This window comes from Motacilla alba, chromosome 17, assembly GCF_015832195.1.
Source record: "Motacilla alba alba isolate MOTALB_02 chromosome 17, Motacilla_alba_V1.0_pri, whole genome shotgun sequence".
Taxonomy (NCBI): Eukaryota; Metazoa; Chordata; class Aves; order Passeriformes; family Motacillidae; genus Motacilla; species Motacilla alba.
The window spans coordinates 3,333,676-3,348,562 of NC_052032.1; the positions used below are offsets into that span (position 1 = coordinate 3,333,676).

Sequence of the window (14,887 nt, forward strand, 5' to 3'; positions counted from 1 at the left end):
TAGAGACCAAGTACTAGAGGAATCAGAGCTTGTATTGTATAGAGGGGGAGAGAGTAGAATCGTGGGTTTATTGTTGTGCTGCATGCTGGTAGGTCTGAATATAATTAATTGGGAATGTGGAGAACTGGTGTGAGGAACAGTTCAGTGCTGTGAAAAGGAGGTGCAGAGTCTATGTGTGGCATAGGAGACAAGATGCTGCAGCATGGCAGATTTTATTTACTCTTTTGTGTACGTATTTAAATTTTATGTTCTCTTGTTTTAAATAGTTTTTATGTATTTGTACCTGCCTATGGGACTCCTCTCCACCCTGTGCACATTTTCATGTGTGCCCCTGCTCAGAGAGAAAATCTTTTTTCTCCTGATATTTTGTGCATGTGTCCCTTCAGGACATCCAAAGTGCTCCTTCAGCACTGACAGAGCTGTGAATGAAGTGCTGCATGTTGTGTTTTGGACATTGTTCTTAGAGGAAAACCTGAGGTAATGGGGAAAAATCAAAGCAGAACCACAGTCAGGGAGGTCTAGGAAAAGGGTTGAGCTCCAAGGGAAGGCTGAAGGGATTACAGTGATTCAGACTGAAGGGAAAGAGCCTGAAGTAGGGATGATGACAATCTCATAAAAGCTGATGAAAGGGGAGGAGAATCTTCTGTTCTTCATATCCGTGTGAGGAACGACTTGAAGTCATGAACTTAAATTGCCAAAAAATCAATTCAGATTAGATGTGAGTTAAATCCTTGCAGCTGTAGGGATGCTGAGTGCTGACATTGATTGCTGGGGCAGTCATGTCATCAGGGGTTGTGGAGAGGCAACAGGCCAGAGTGTGTGAGGGATGGTATAGACCTAATTGGTTTGAGAGTGGAATTTAGAGGACTTCTTAAGAACTTCATGGTCTCATTTTCCTCTAATTTAATGGTTTTTACAACCAAGTCTCCAGGCAGACAAGGATGAAGGGTCTAGGGTGCATCAGAACCCGGTGATCTCATCTTCCCTGTGCTACAGCCACTGATAAAGTTCCTGCTGCCAAAACCTTTTCTCTCCTCATTGTCACTAAATTATTAGAGTACCATGTCCAAGATTTATATTCCCTCTATAACTTTTACAAAGCAGTCTCCTCTTCTCATGATAGGCAGGACACAAAAAGAGTTTTAAATAAAGGGCTTGGAAAAGTTGAGATCAACAAGCTAAATAATGAAAATATCAAGCATATTTTAAATACAAAGGGACATCTAACTGAGATGAAAATGTAGTTCATATGATTAATTCAATGTACTGCAAATCCTTACTAATTTGCCATTTGCTTATTTGCACACCCCTTAATTCATACAACAGAAAACACCGTTAGTTTTCTCTGCAAACATTTAATAACCACATAGTTCTTTCAGGGTTATCACATTCCAGGATTTCATATTTTTTTGACACTTTAGACTTAATGCATATTCATTAGTGGACTGTGCAGTTCAGATCAAGCCAGGCTTGTCTGAGTACATGAACAGTGTGTTTCTAACAATTACTTCAAAGCTGCCTCCAGGACACCCTGAAAAAACTGCTCCAGCCTTGGGTGTGCACAATTTGCTTTGCCCAGCTCTTAATTTGCAAGTATTGGTGGAGTCTTCTCCAATTCTCAGGGTGTTCCAGAAGTTAATAGGCTTTTCTCACATCTTTACCCTGGGGAATAAATTTACACAGAGTGTTCCAGGTGTGTTTTGTTTGACTCTTGGTGTCAAATATGTTGCTTACACCTTTCTGGGCAGAGTCACTCTCTTTAAGCATACAAAATTATCTAAAAAGTAGCATAGTAAGAAGTAATTTCATGAAGGATTTTCCTCTAAGTTAACAAAAAAAACCTACATTGAGTTTATTCAGTTGAAAGAATGATTGTTGCAGTGGTTTTGGTTTGGGATGTTGAGCTTTGTCCCACAGTTCCTCCTCCTTAGAGCCCCAGACTAAGGGTGAGATGAAACTTCTCTGGGCAGGAAATGTAGCTGGTTCTGAACAAAACTGTCTGTGCTACAGAGGATCCAATGAACTGCCAGAGGACCTACCCTTAGGAAGGTGTTCTTTCCCCTTTCTCCTGCTGTCCTGAGAAACACAAGACAAACCTGGAAGCTGTTCTCTTTGTCCTTGCAGGTGGCATCGTGCTGAATCCCTCCTTCTACGGAATCCCCGGCCACACGCACACCATGATCCACGAAATTGGGCACAGCCTGGGGCTCTACCACGTCTTCAGGGGCATCTCTGAGATCCTGTCCTGCAGCGACCCGTGCATGGAAACAGAGCCCTCCTTCGAGACTGGGGACCTCTGCAGTGACACCAACCCTGCTCCTAAGCACAAGCTGTGTGGGGACCCTGGGCCTGGCAATGACACCTGTGGTTTCCACAGTTTCCTGAACACGCCCTTCAGTAACTTCATGAGCTATGCAGGTACTGGCCTTTGCTTGGGCTGCCGGGGGGGTCTGTTACTGAGCAGGAACAAGGAATTGTGGTATCACCCCTTATCACAGAGACAGGTAATCCCCCAGCCAGGGAATACTGTGCTCTGACTCCATGATTCAGAAGGCTGAACAATTGCTTTATTAAGCTATACTATATTACACTAATACTATACTATTACTATACTAAAGAGATACCCAAGAAAACCCCGTGACTGTCTGGAGACAGCCACGACACAGCTTTGACCCAATTGGCCAAGCAATCCAAACAACCATCACCTTTGGTAAACAATCTCCATAACACATTCCACATGTGCCAAACAACAGGAGCAGCAAATAGAGGTAAGAATTGTTTTCTCACTGCCTTCCTCAGGAAAAATCCTGAGAGAGAGAATTATGTCTCTGTTCAGAGAATGTGAATACCACAATCCCTGATTTCTCAGTCCATTTCTTTATGCTGATAAGGGTCTAGTCCTGGCTTGATGAGGGATCAGACCTGATAGATCCAAAATCCCTTCTAGTTCTCCTTTTCTTTTATCCCAGTTTTCTCCAAATTCACAGGGTTTCATGCGAAGACCAGGCAGAAGGTTTGGGGGATGGAAGAAATGAGATAAGCATTAAGAAAACAGCTTCTAAAGGCTCTACAGCAAACCTGACACCCTATTTCTCTGAGGTCTGGATGCCTGATCTATGAGGTCTTTGAAAAACTCAAATCCAGAGATTGTTTATACTCTCCCAAGGAGATATAGAATGTCATATGAATATTGATACCATCAAGGCTGTCAGATAACCCTGTGACAAGTGGTAAATTAATGAGGCACTGCCCATGCCTCCAGGTGTCTCTTGAAATGCCATGTTTAGGTTTGATTTGGAATCACATCCCAGTTCTCTCTTTAGAATGTGAATAGTGGGATTCTGCCTGGTCAAGGACTACCAGTGTGCTGTGCTGGTTTGTACTGAGAATGCAACTACAGAGGCTCCATATCAGTGTGGCAAAACCAGCCCTCAAAGCAAAAGCTGCTGTGGTTACAACTCTGCAGGCTCAGCTCTGCTGCCCAGATGTGCATTCTCCCAACAGAGCATATCCCAAAGAGGGCATTTGCTCCTGTGACCCTGTCCATTGGATGAGGCTGGAGTGGGGTCCTTGATGCGCCTCTGGAAGCTCAAGGGGAGCTGAAAGCTCCTCTGTTATTTCAGAGAAGGAACAGGGGGTACCTTGACTTGTATTTCCCCTTTAATTTGGGCCCCAGGGTCTCTCTGTGGTGACAATCTATGACACTGAGCTGACAGAATCAACAACATTTTAAAGGCAACCAATACACTTGCAGACACTGAAGGGCACCTTTATACTCCAGGCAAAAACACAGATTCCCCACTCAAAAGGTCACAGGAGTGCTTATTCTGTAATAAAACTGTAGAGAAGCAAAGTGTTTAATGTCATCTGGGGCATGGATTGAAATGATTTATAACTAAAATGCTTTTATGCCCTTTGTGGCACTAGCTAAAAGCAACACCAAGTTTTCTCTCTATTTTTCTATTTGTTTAGAGGGTGCTTTCAGGGACAAACACACCGAGTCAGCTCCTCAGTGTGCTCTGTGCTGTGGTGCCTGTGGTCAGGCAGGGAGCCTGAGCACCAAGTCCAGCCCCGTGGTAACATCCCTCAGATAAGACAGGGCCACTCCAGATGACAAAATTCACCCCACCAAATCTGCTCGTGTGGATGTGGTGAGGGGTGGAATGTGCCTGTTTCAAAACCCTGAGCTCTTCCAAAGAGAACTTGTCTTGCCAGCTGACTCAGGAGCTAAGGCAGAGGCAGACCACAGAGATACCCATCTGCTCCTGGGAGCTACATGTGTGCTGGTGTTCTGAGCTGAAACCTCTTCTTTTTCCTTGAAAAATTAAGTGAAGCGACATGATAGATATCTCTAGAGCTCAAGCATGAATCTGTTTGCTTTTCTGTTGTTGCCAGTGGAGTAAAATATATCAGGATATCAAATTGCTGTCAAAATACCTTTGAAACATGTAGGTTGAGGTCATGCAGTTCTAGGAATTGCCTTTCTTTCATTTCTGTTTTGCTGCTCGTGTACAGCTTGATCCTATTGTATTTGTCTGTCTGTTCCTGTCCCATCCATCCATCCAGCTACCCCCAGCCCTGAGCAAAGCACAGACTTTAACTGATAACTTTTATTTTTCCTGGAATAACAAGTTACAATGGCCAAAATATTAGGTAGTGTGAGAAATAGGACTTGTAAATTATTTTTACAAGTCCAAATAGCTGTGGTGTTCCCAAATAAAAGATAAGTTAGTCTTCTGGATGACTTTTCATGAAATCATTAGGAATTCGTCCTCTGAATTCTGTTGGAGTAATCACCCCGGCAAAGTATAGAATTTCTCTAATTATTGCTTTATCTGAGGATCTTGAACCTTTCTTGATATTGAGTGGGACACCTTTCCCCCTTGCCTCTCCTCCCTTCCCCTCCCCCTGGACACAGGCTGTGCTGGTGTTTAAACAGATTGAGAATGCAGGTCATCTTTCTCCTGTGCCATTGTCCCACTGCTTTGTCCTATATATATTTTATTGTTCTTTTATGATGGCTATTAAGGGCCTTTGTCTCCTTCTGTGCTTCCGTGAAGAATATTTATGGCTTTTACAGCGTGCTCAGGGGTAGACCATTGATAATTATTGAGGAAATCCAGAGATGTCACATTAAAGCAGCTTTTTGCATACCCACAGGGATTTGTAGATACTATCAAGCGGGTGGTGTGTGTCTATCTGCTGTGCATGTTTGATCAGAGGAGTGTCACTGCTCAGTGGAATTGGGAGAGACACAGGAAAACACGTGAGCTGGTGTGTCCCTACTGTGGGAGGGCTGGAGTCTGAGCAGGATCCCGACTGAAGCCGTCTCCTTTTGCCTGCATTTCTGGGAAGATGTGGCCAGGTTTTAAATTAGCCAGCAAATACTCATTTATCTTGAGAAGAAATTCATATTTTCTTGTTCCTCTGGAGTACCACAGGGCACGGACTTGCAAACATCAGAGCACCTCCTAATGCTGTCACAATATTGAACTTACACGAGCAGCCTCCGGTGACCTGCATCTTCCCAGAGAAGTGCAGCACTTGACCTGTGCAGAACTGTCATTGTTGTTTGGATCCCAGCTGGGACCGAGCTCTGCTGGGCTGGGAACTCTGCAGGCACATGTGAAGAAACACTCTGTGTTTTCAAGAGCTTTTCATCTGATCGGAAGAACACCAGAAAAATGGTTGAAGTGCTTAGCATCAAGTTCCGCAGCATAGCTTTGCTGGGTGACTTTGCACAATGTATTTATCCCCTCTGGGATCTGCACAATAGAGAAACAGCAATTTTCTGCTTCTCTGGGGCATTGTAGTTGTAAAGCTGTATGGTGTTCAGAGGGCACTGGATGTGTGCTTGTTGCCAAATCATGTTTGAGGAAAACAAGATGAAATGAGAAATGGGTATTTATGGGAAGTCATCCAGCACAATTATTCCTCCATTTTGAATGAAAAAGAAATAAGAAATATCAAGAAATGTTTGTGAAAAGTTCAGAAAGGGGTTAGAATCATATTGGTAATGGGGGAGAATTTTATAGAACTAAAGTTATTTTCTGCACCAAAAATTTATGTTTTTATCAGTGTTGGAAATTATATTTTGAATTGATCTTTCAGAACATTTTTATTTGCTCATTAGAAAATTGAAGAACTTTGAAAGTTATGTATTTTTAAATTCTGTTGTGTTTTAATCTAAGAGATCTGACAGTCTGAGTTCACCCTTAGTTTGCATGACTACCAGTCAGTATTTTCTCCTTTACCCTTCCATCTTCCTTATCTCTTTCTCAGAGATATTCTTTTAAATGTGAAATTCTTTTAAACCCAGAACTCCACTGGTGGCTCAAATCCTGCCCAGAAGGTGCTGCACTGAAGCTTTCTGTTTCTTTCCCTCCATGTCTGCCTCATTTAGAGATGATCTCTGGGTGCTTCAGGTGTATCCCAGGTCAGGGGGAGGGAACGTTTATTGATATATTTCCTTCCTTTTTAACCATTGTTTCCTTTCACCTGCCTCCACAAGTGATGGCTGCGCTAATTCCTTCACAGACCATTAACTCTGGAGTGCTGTGGGATCCCAGCCCGGCTTTTCCAAGGAGCTGCCATTCACCAGGTCGTAATTCTTCCCCTTGCTCCCACCTCTTGTCCCACCTGGCTGACGAGGCTTCTGTTTGAATTCCAGACGATGACTGCACCGACTCCTTCACGCCCAACCAGGTGGCCAGGATGCACTGCTACCTGGACCTCGTCTACCAGAGCTGGCAGCCCACCAAGAAACCGGCTCCCGTGGCAATTGCCCCCCAGATTGTGGCTCGTACCTCCACCTCTGTCACCCTCGAGTGGTTTCCACCCATCGATGGCCACTTCTTTGAAAGGTGATCATGCTCTGCTCTGTACTTTCATGCTGGATAAATGGGAAGGGGAGAACCGGAGGCCCCGCTCCAGGAGCACAGCTTGGTCATGTGCTGTGCTCAGCCTGGCTTAAGGCTCTTTCCTAAATTGGTTCACACTGAGCAGGTTATTGATCTGTTGTCTGCTCTTCCTTTCTTGGCCTGTAGCACTCAGTTGAAGGCCATTGATTTGCCATGTAAAGGGCAAATCTTTCTCCATATGTTCTGGGAGGAATTTTCAATCAAAGATTCTGGCCCTGTGATTCCTGCTGTTGTTGTCGCTCACGAATACCTGTGGGCTTTGGCTGTGCCTGCACATTCCCTCCTCCTCCCCTTGCATATTCCCTTTGCAAGGACAAAGTGGATCTTGTTTTTATGACACAGAGCTCATGGGCAAGGAGGTGGCTGGACTGGGGACAGGAACAAATGCTGCCTTCTCCCCTGAGCTGTAGATGTGAGATGGGAATTGAGCAGAGTCAAAGTCCCAGACCCCTGGAAATGATGCGAATGTCATCCTGTAGGTCAGTGTAGGGGTGTGTATTCCTGTCTGGCAGGCGTGCAGCTATGTGATATCAATAATGGAAAATGGAGGGCTCTGGGCAGGAGTTGCACCTCATTGCACACCACATTCAGAGCAATTCTGCCCCAGTATGACCTGAGTAACTGGGTAGTTCATCTAAATGCTCTTATGCAGCTCTTGGATGAGCTGCAGGAGCTATGAGTCCTGGCAGAGAACTTCCCAAATCAGTGACCTTCTCGCATTACCATTAACTCACATCCCCGTTTGCCCTTCTTCTCCACCTCTTGCTTTGTTGTTTTATAGAGAGCAAACTTGGAGCGTCCTTCAAGACCGCAGCAGTTCAGAGCACAGGAGGCCAAATTTACAAGCGTATTAGCACCCAAAAAGCTGCCTCAGCACTGCTGCTTTGTGCTGGGAGAGCACCTTGAAACCACCGCCTCCATCAGGGATGAAACTCCTTCCAGCACTGCTAGGACACCGTGGCCATTTCAGTGGCCAGCTTGTGCTTTATCCCACTAGGCAGAGAGCTGTTATTTTCTGCTCAAATGAGATTTTCCACCCTTATAGCAGATTGATATGGGGAGGGAAATCAAATCCTGTTAGGAATTGATAAAGAGAGGTCTTGTGCTCTGAACAGTGTTTGCTTTAATTATAGTTTTGTAACCAAATCCTTTTATTCCCTACCTGCAAAAAGGACTCGTATAGTTCTGAAAATTAATTCAGAATTTTTCAGCCCATAATCATTTTTAGGTAAATTAAGTTTCTCCAATTTAATTTAGATTTCAGAAGATGCTTATTGTGTGTTAAATAAATGCCATCTGCCTCTAAAAACACATTGATGCAGAGTTAATTGTTTTGTAACCAAATATGACTTTATTACATATTTCTTATAACTCAATCAATATGTTCTTAATAACCTCTAGTTACTTGCTTCTTAAATAACACACAGTGGATAGCCTGTTAAATCTAAAATTTCATAACAGAGTTATCATATGTTAAATAAAGAATGATTTTCCAGGAAAAAAAAAGTCCTTTGGGTTTTCAAATCTGTGTGCTCAGTATTACTGAAGAGATTTAAAGAGACAGCCTCAAATACTTCGAGTCCAATTCCTTGTTAAAATGAGATTCCCACTGCTAACGGATACAGCAATGTTGCCGTGACCATTTAAGAATGTCACTGAAACATATAAATGATCCTGTCTAAAGCATGCCCAAATTTTTGATCTGCTAATCAAAACAAGGATGATAGTATTTTTCTAGTGACTAATCCTGGAAAAGCCCACGTGCTGAACTTCCAGAACCGCCGTGTCCAGCACTGCTTGGTCAGAGACTCATGCCTGTATCAATTTGTGAAATTGGGTCACTGTGCAAGACAAGTAGGAGGTAAAATTGGCCAAGTATAATCTTATCTGTGTGTGGGAATACTGTAAATCTTTGCAGATATTTTTACACAAAGTGCACACCATTGGCCCAAATTTTACTTGCCTCACTTGAATGAATAAACTCATTCACTTCAATGGGACTATTCATGTAAAAAACAGAAGACTGATACTCAGCTGCTGAGTGCCTTGGGCCTGGTTTCTAATGCACAGAGGCCCTTTCCTTGCTGTTTTGACAGTGTAAAAGGGCCTTCAAAGGATGAATGGCTCTGGCTACATTAGCAAGTGTTGTGGCCCAATAGAAGGAGATCTCCAGCGCAAAACAGTTGTTAATGAAGACCTGACGTCAACACCGCAGGGGCTGGGGGCTCACGTGCTCCCACAGGAGCACATCAGGTGTGGTTCTGCAGCACACCTCCACTCTGGTTCCTGGCAAAACTGGGTCCAGCTTCCCTGCTCCAGGACTGTTCCAAGTGCTGGAAGCAGGGAACAGGAGGAATTTCACTCCCAGAGCTCACTCCTGATCCCAATTACAATGCTGCTGTGGGCGTGCTCGGCGTAACTCAAGTTCCTTTTATGTCTCTTTTATTCTCCAGAGCTGTGCACAGGCAGTGACCTCTGCTTAATGAAAGTCAGGGAGGGAAAATTTAGCCTTCTGTTTAAAAACGTAGCACTGGGCTGGCTGTATCTGTGGGAGGTCCTGACAGGTTGAAGGGAGATGGGGCATGGAAGTAAAGACCGTGTGTTTGTTCTCTGCTTAGATGCAACTCTGTCAAAGGTGAATTAGGTGCTTTCCTCATAGGGTCTTCAAATTACCTGATTACTTACATGGATTTAGGGGCAGAGAGCAACATTAACTCCTAGTTCTTGTAAATTTGGGGGTGGCTCTCCTGTGTTCTCACAATTTAGCAGAAGTAGACACAAGAGTTGTGCAGAGCAGTAAAATCTGCTTCCTGATGGACCCTCCTGGCCTCTTCAGAGTGTTCCACTGATATTTGCTCTCTCACTCTAGAGAGTCACTTACCTGCATGTAAATTTGTCAAGATGCTTTGACCCTAAGCCCCAGCAGCTGGTTGGGCTCCCAGACATCCCTAATAATCAAATATATCAAGAACCAGCATTTCTTCTTGTAGCTCCTTTCCACAGGATTGGAATCCTTCCCGTTCTCCATCCTTCCTTTCAAAAAAGCATGAAAAAATACACACACAATAACATGTAATAATAAAATAACAATAAAGCAAATTAAGCAAGTGAAAACAAGCAAGAAAAAGAGAAGTCTCTTCATTTCCTGACTGCCTCCATTGGATGTGTTCATCTGCTGTCTCTGAACATCCATTCATGCACGTCCTGTCTGAGATGCGTGGGCAGATGTGAACAGTTATTGTCATGGGGCTCTGCAGCAAATTTGGGCAGAAATCTTTCAATGCATCTTTCTCCAAGTTTTCATTGAGGTGACAGCATTAATTTCCATGAATCTGATTCTACCTCATTCTTAGCAAGCAAATATATTGGTCAGTGTGGTGTCCCAGAGATGGCTGGGCTTGATAATCAGTCTCTTAAACCTTGCTGGAAAGTTTCAGTGCCTTAGAGGGGAGAGGACCTATCCTGAATTTCAAGTACAGCAGCTCAAATTTAGTCTGTAAACAGGCACTCTTTACCTAAAGGAATGACAGATTTTTAGTGGTTTTGAGTTGCCTACTGAACTGGTGCTGGCCCTGAAGGAAATGGTCTGTTTTTCACCAGTAATCTTTAGATTTTGAACCCACTTCACTGAAATATCATGCTGTAGGAATGAATTCCTCCTGTGCCCTGAACTTCACAAGCTGGAATTTCCCCAGTACTTGGCTTATTAGAAAACAGAGAAGTGTAGATTTTCCATTAGCCTGCACTTTGGGTAGTTATGTGCCACCATGTATAAGGTGGCATATATGGCTATCATTCCTAATTAATAGTGTTTTTTGAACCAATTTATGCTCATTTTTTTCTTGTTGTCTATGGTTTCATAAGGTATAAGGACCTGGCTTAGGTTTTCATAAGCCTGTAAATGCAGTTCCATAATTAGATTTGACATTCATGGCTCTTTATAGGATTTGTGTGCAAGAGTCTGCAGACCAAAAACTTTAACCCAGGAGTCATCCCCTGTGTAGGTCCTTTCAGCCAGTGGAGTTACATCAGGGTTGAGTTTGGCTCCCAAACTGGAAAAGTAAAAAGAGAAAGTTTGCTCATAGCCTTTCCCACATGATGCTCCTTGTGATTTCTCTCTTACCTCCAAGTCCTCACTGGTAAAAGGAAATGTTTGCCCATAAGCCTACAGTTTTTTTCCACCATGGCAGCCTGTGATGAAATTGTATAGCTGCTAATTTGAGTAAAAAGCAGTCCTAATTGTGGAAACTTGGCTTCCAGAGCCCTCTCCTCATCCAGGACCAAGTGCTAATGCAGGAGTCTCTTTGTAGAGAAACTGAAGGATTGTTATTGCAGGGACTTCTATCCCGACTGGTTGTGGAAGTGTCTGAAGAACAACTGCACAACAATAATTCTACATTTTGATTTCTCAGGACCATTTATTCAGGATTTTTTTTTTTAATTTTGGTTTTGCATGTATTATTCCGGCAAGCTGAGTCAGACACCTAAACCACTGCTAAATAGGCAACTGAGAAATGAAATAGGGAGGCCGTGTCATGCCAGTGGTGCAGGTGGGTGAAGTGAGACACGAAGAGAAGTTACTCATAACATGCCCACATTTTTTCATTACCAGTGTTACAGACCATGAAAGGAAGAGAGGGCCACCTTTGTCTCCCTCTTCTTTATTCTGCCCCATTGCCACGTTGTATTTTTCAGATGTTTTCAGCAGGTGCAGCCCCTCCTGAACTGCACAATTCAGCCAGTTACTGTCTCTCTCAGGGTGGCTCTGCCACTGAGGACCCCAAATAACGTTTGCCGGAGGACCACAGTCCTCTCTTCAAAGCAGTGCTGAAATAAATCATGCAGTGGTGGTTATGATGGTTAAAATTTGCATGGCTGATTATAATAGTTGATATAAATTATTTAATAATTGACTGAAGCCGTTCTTACTAGAGTAGCATAGAGAGTATGCTGTGTTACACACAAATTGTTTGCCTAAAACTTCTGTCCTTTCCGGTGCATTTAATCATTAGCATAATTAATTTTTAACTTTCCATTTCAGCAGAAAGTGTTCCTTAAAGCAGAACAATTAATTCTGAATAGTAGGCAGCTTTCTGGGGTAAATAACCATGTACTTTGGGTCATACAGAGTTCCAGATTTGTGACCCCAAGGAACACAGGTCTGAACTGTGTGAATTGCATCCTCAGCTGATATAAATCAGTTTAACTTTATGGAGGATATTAGAGTTACTGCAGTCTACATCAACTTAAACCCTGATCTTGTGAATGTATTAGCAAAACTATTTAAACTGACTGAGGGTAGTTTTGGATTAGATGTTAGGAAGGAATTACTCCCTATGGGAGTGGTGGGCAGGCCCTGGCACAGGGTGCCCAGAACAGCTGGGGCTGCCCCTGGATCCCTGGCAATGCCCAAGGTCAGGTTGGACGGGGCTTGGAGCAGCCTGGGACAGTGGAAGGTGTCCCTGCCATGGCAGAGGGTGGAATTAGGTGAACTTTAAGTCCTTTCCAACCCAAACCAGTTTGTGATTTGTGAATTGATGTTTATCTGGATATCCCTGCTCAGACAATCTTGCTGGTGGGACAATCCTAAAGACACTACAAGTTCAAGCAATACATAAATCCTGGCGAGAGCAGAAATAGATCTGAAAACTCCTGAGACAAATTTCTCTGCTCTAACCCCTAAGCAATGTATGTTTTCTGTTGTCATGGTTTGGTCCAGTGCAGGGGGGAAAAAAATAGGTGAATGTGATTTCCCAGGTTGCTGTCATTTTGTGTTGGATAGAGGGCTCAAAAATGCTTTCTACACAGGCTCTTGACTTAAATCTACAGAAGGTCAGCATCAGAAAACACTTTTGTCAGTGCCTTGAGAAAAGGGGGTTAAGTGGACCTGAATTCTAAGTCTTATTGCTTTTAATATAGTTGAATAAGCAGCTCATTCAGCTGTTACTAAGTTGGTGTGTTTTCCTGTTTTCCTGGCCTCCTAGAGAAGTGGGATCAGCATGTGATCTGTGTGCGGAAGGAAGAGTCCTGGTGCAATACGCCTTCAGCGCCTCTTCTCCCATGCCCTGCGATCCCTCGGGGCACTGGAGCCCACGGGAGGCAGAAGGTGAGTCACAGGGATGGGAACAAGCTCATGGTGGGAGAGAAGGTGGGACAGAGCAAAGGGAGAGCCACAAAGACAGTGGGAAAATCTGGGAGTGATTGGTTACATTTGCATGTAACCTGGACAGAGCTAGCAGGCAGAGGAACACTGTGCCCTGAAGGAATGCCATTGGCTCAAATACCTACCTGTGTTTTGGCCCCTGAGTCCTGCCCCTGCCCATGAATTTAGTGAATTCCAGGACCTGAACATGAATTTCCCAAAGCAGCAGAGTGCCAAGAAATGCTGAACATTCACATCTGCCTGACGAATTCCTCAGGGGAGCTGTTTTCTCCCTCTACTCCAACTCCAAAAGTGAGGAGCCGTTATTTATTTGGGCCTGATTTGTGCTGCCTTCACTTGTGGTGAATAGCAGTGGGCTGCAGCAGCAGCCAGGCTGGAAGGAGGTTGCCCTTTTGGCAAGTGCCCTGCAGCAGGAATGCAGGTGACCACGTCAAGCCCTCTAGTTCAGGGTGTTTTGCAAGTCATTCTCTTGGAGCCTGTGGCAGGGAGAATGGTCTGCAGGGCTGGTTGTGCAGTGCCATTAGATCTCCATCATTAACTCCTCCACACGTCCCTTCCGTTACGTCCCTGGGTGTATGTGGTGGAGCATATTTAAGATTGTACCAGGCAAAGGTCAGTCATCCCAAATCACAGTTTGGAAAGAGCAAAGTATTATTTCAGCCTGTCCCTCACGAGCTTTTCCTTCCGGAGCAGTCACACTTCACCACGAGCACACAGGTGAGCCCACTGAGTCCCAAGGACAATCCTGGATTTTGCAAACTCATTATACAAATACCTCCTTATGTTAAGGGTTTATTTGTCCTGCAACTAAAGCACATGGGAGTTATTTTGCATGGAATATTCTTTGGGCTGGTGCCCAGGAGCTCTCCCTTGTCCTAAGGTCAGCACGTGCAATCAGCTGTGCCCCAGCTGCTTGATGGGACAGTGGACAATGTCCTCTGCCCCACACACCCGTGGGGGTGTGGGCCCAGGGTGGGGGCCCAGCAGAGGTTGTGTTTTACTCCAACTCACCCCCTAAATTTAGCACAGGTTGCCCAGAGCAGCTGTGGCTTCTCCATTCCTGCAACGTTCAAGGCCAGGTTGGATGGGGCTTGAAGCAACCTGGGATATGGAAGGTATCCCTGCCCATGACAGGGGTGGAGCTTTAAGGTCCCTTCCAACACAAACCATTCCATGGTTTTAGGACGTCCAAGGCTGCTGGGCACAGCCCAGAGCACACCTGGCCTGTGGGTAGAAGCTCCATCCTGGGAAGCAGCACTCTGGGTATGAGGGTGATTGGATCACCCAGTAAACAGCATTAGCAAAGTTTGGATCCCTTGCAGTAGTACTTCAGAGCAGAAGGTGGAATTTCCACTTAGCCAAGGATTGCAAGACTTTGAAACCTGTTTTCATTTGGAACAAAACTTGAAACTTTTGAAATTCTCCATGAAGGAAAATTAAAAACAAGAAGTGTTTGAGGCCGGCCAAAATGTTTTGTTTAGCTCGTATGAACTTTGGTTAAATTATGACATTTGAAAATATACACTTTTAGTATAGAACCTAGGGCAAAAGCAACTTTGAATATCAAAATGGAAAGTGTTTCAAGGTGCAAAAGTGGAAAGGTTTCTCACAAAAATGTCAAAACACAATGTCCCCATAGTGTTAAAAATTTCTTGCCATTTTCTGTTCCAGGATAAAATTTTGGCCAAATAAACCAAATTTTGCAAAATGTTTTTATTTTGAAAGGACTGTCTATTCCATTGAAATATGCAGTTCCATCAAAATTTCTCCACAGAGGTTTGATTTGAAAACTTCTAGATCTCAC

At 44.0% G+C, this 14,887-nt stretch overlaps 1 protein-coding gene across 3 annotated transcripts in view; it reads left to right on the top strand.

The window, feature by feature from the left end:
- PAPPA (pappalysin 1) overlaps window positions 1–14,887 on the top strand; it is a 180,349-nt gene that overhangs the window by 54,169 nt on the left and 111,293 nt on the right. For all 3 annotated transcript variants that reach the window (XM_038156310.1, XM_038156308.1, XM_038156311.1), the window contains exons 4-6: window positions 2,125–2,418; window positions 6,671–6,863; window positions 12,905–13,026. In XM_038156310.1, the coding sequence (XP_038012238.1) occupies window positions 2,125–2,418; window positions 6,671–6,863; window positions 12,905–13,026 (609 nt within the window). The remainder of the gene's footprint in view (window positions 1–2,124; window positions 2,419–6,670; window positions 6,864–12,904; window positions 13,027–14,887) is intronic.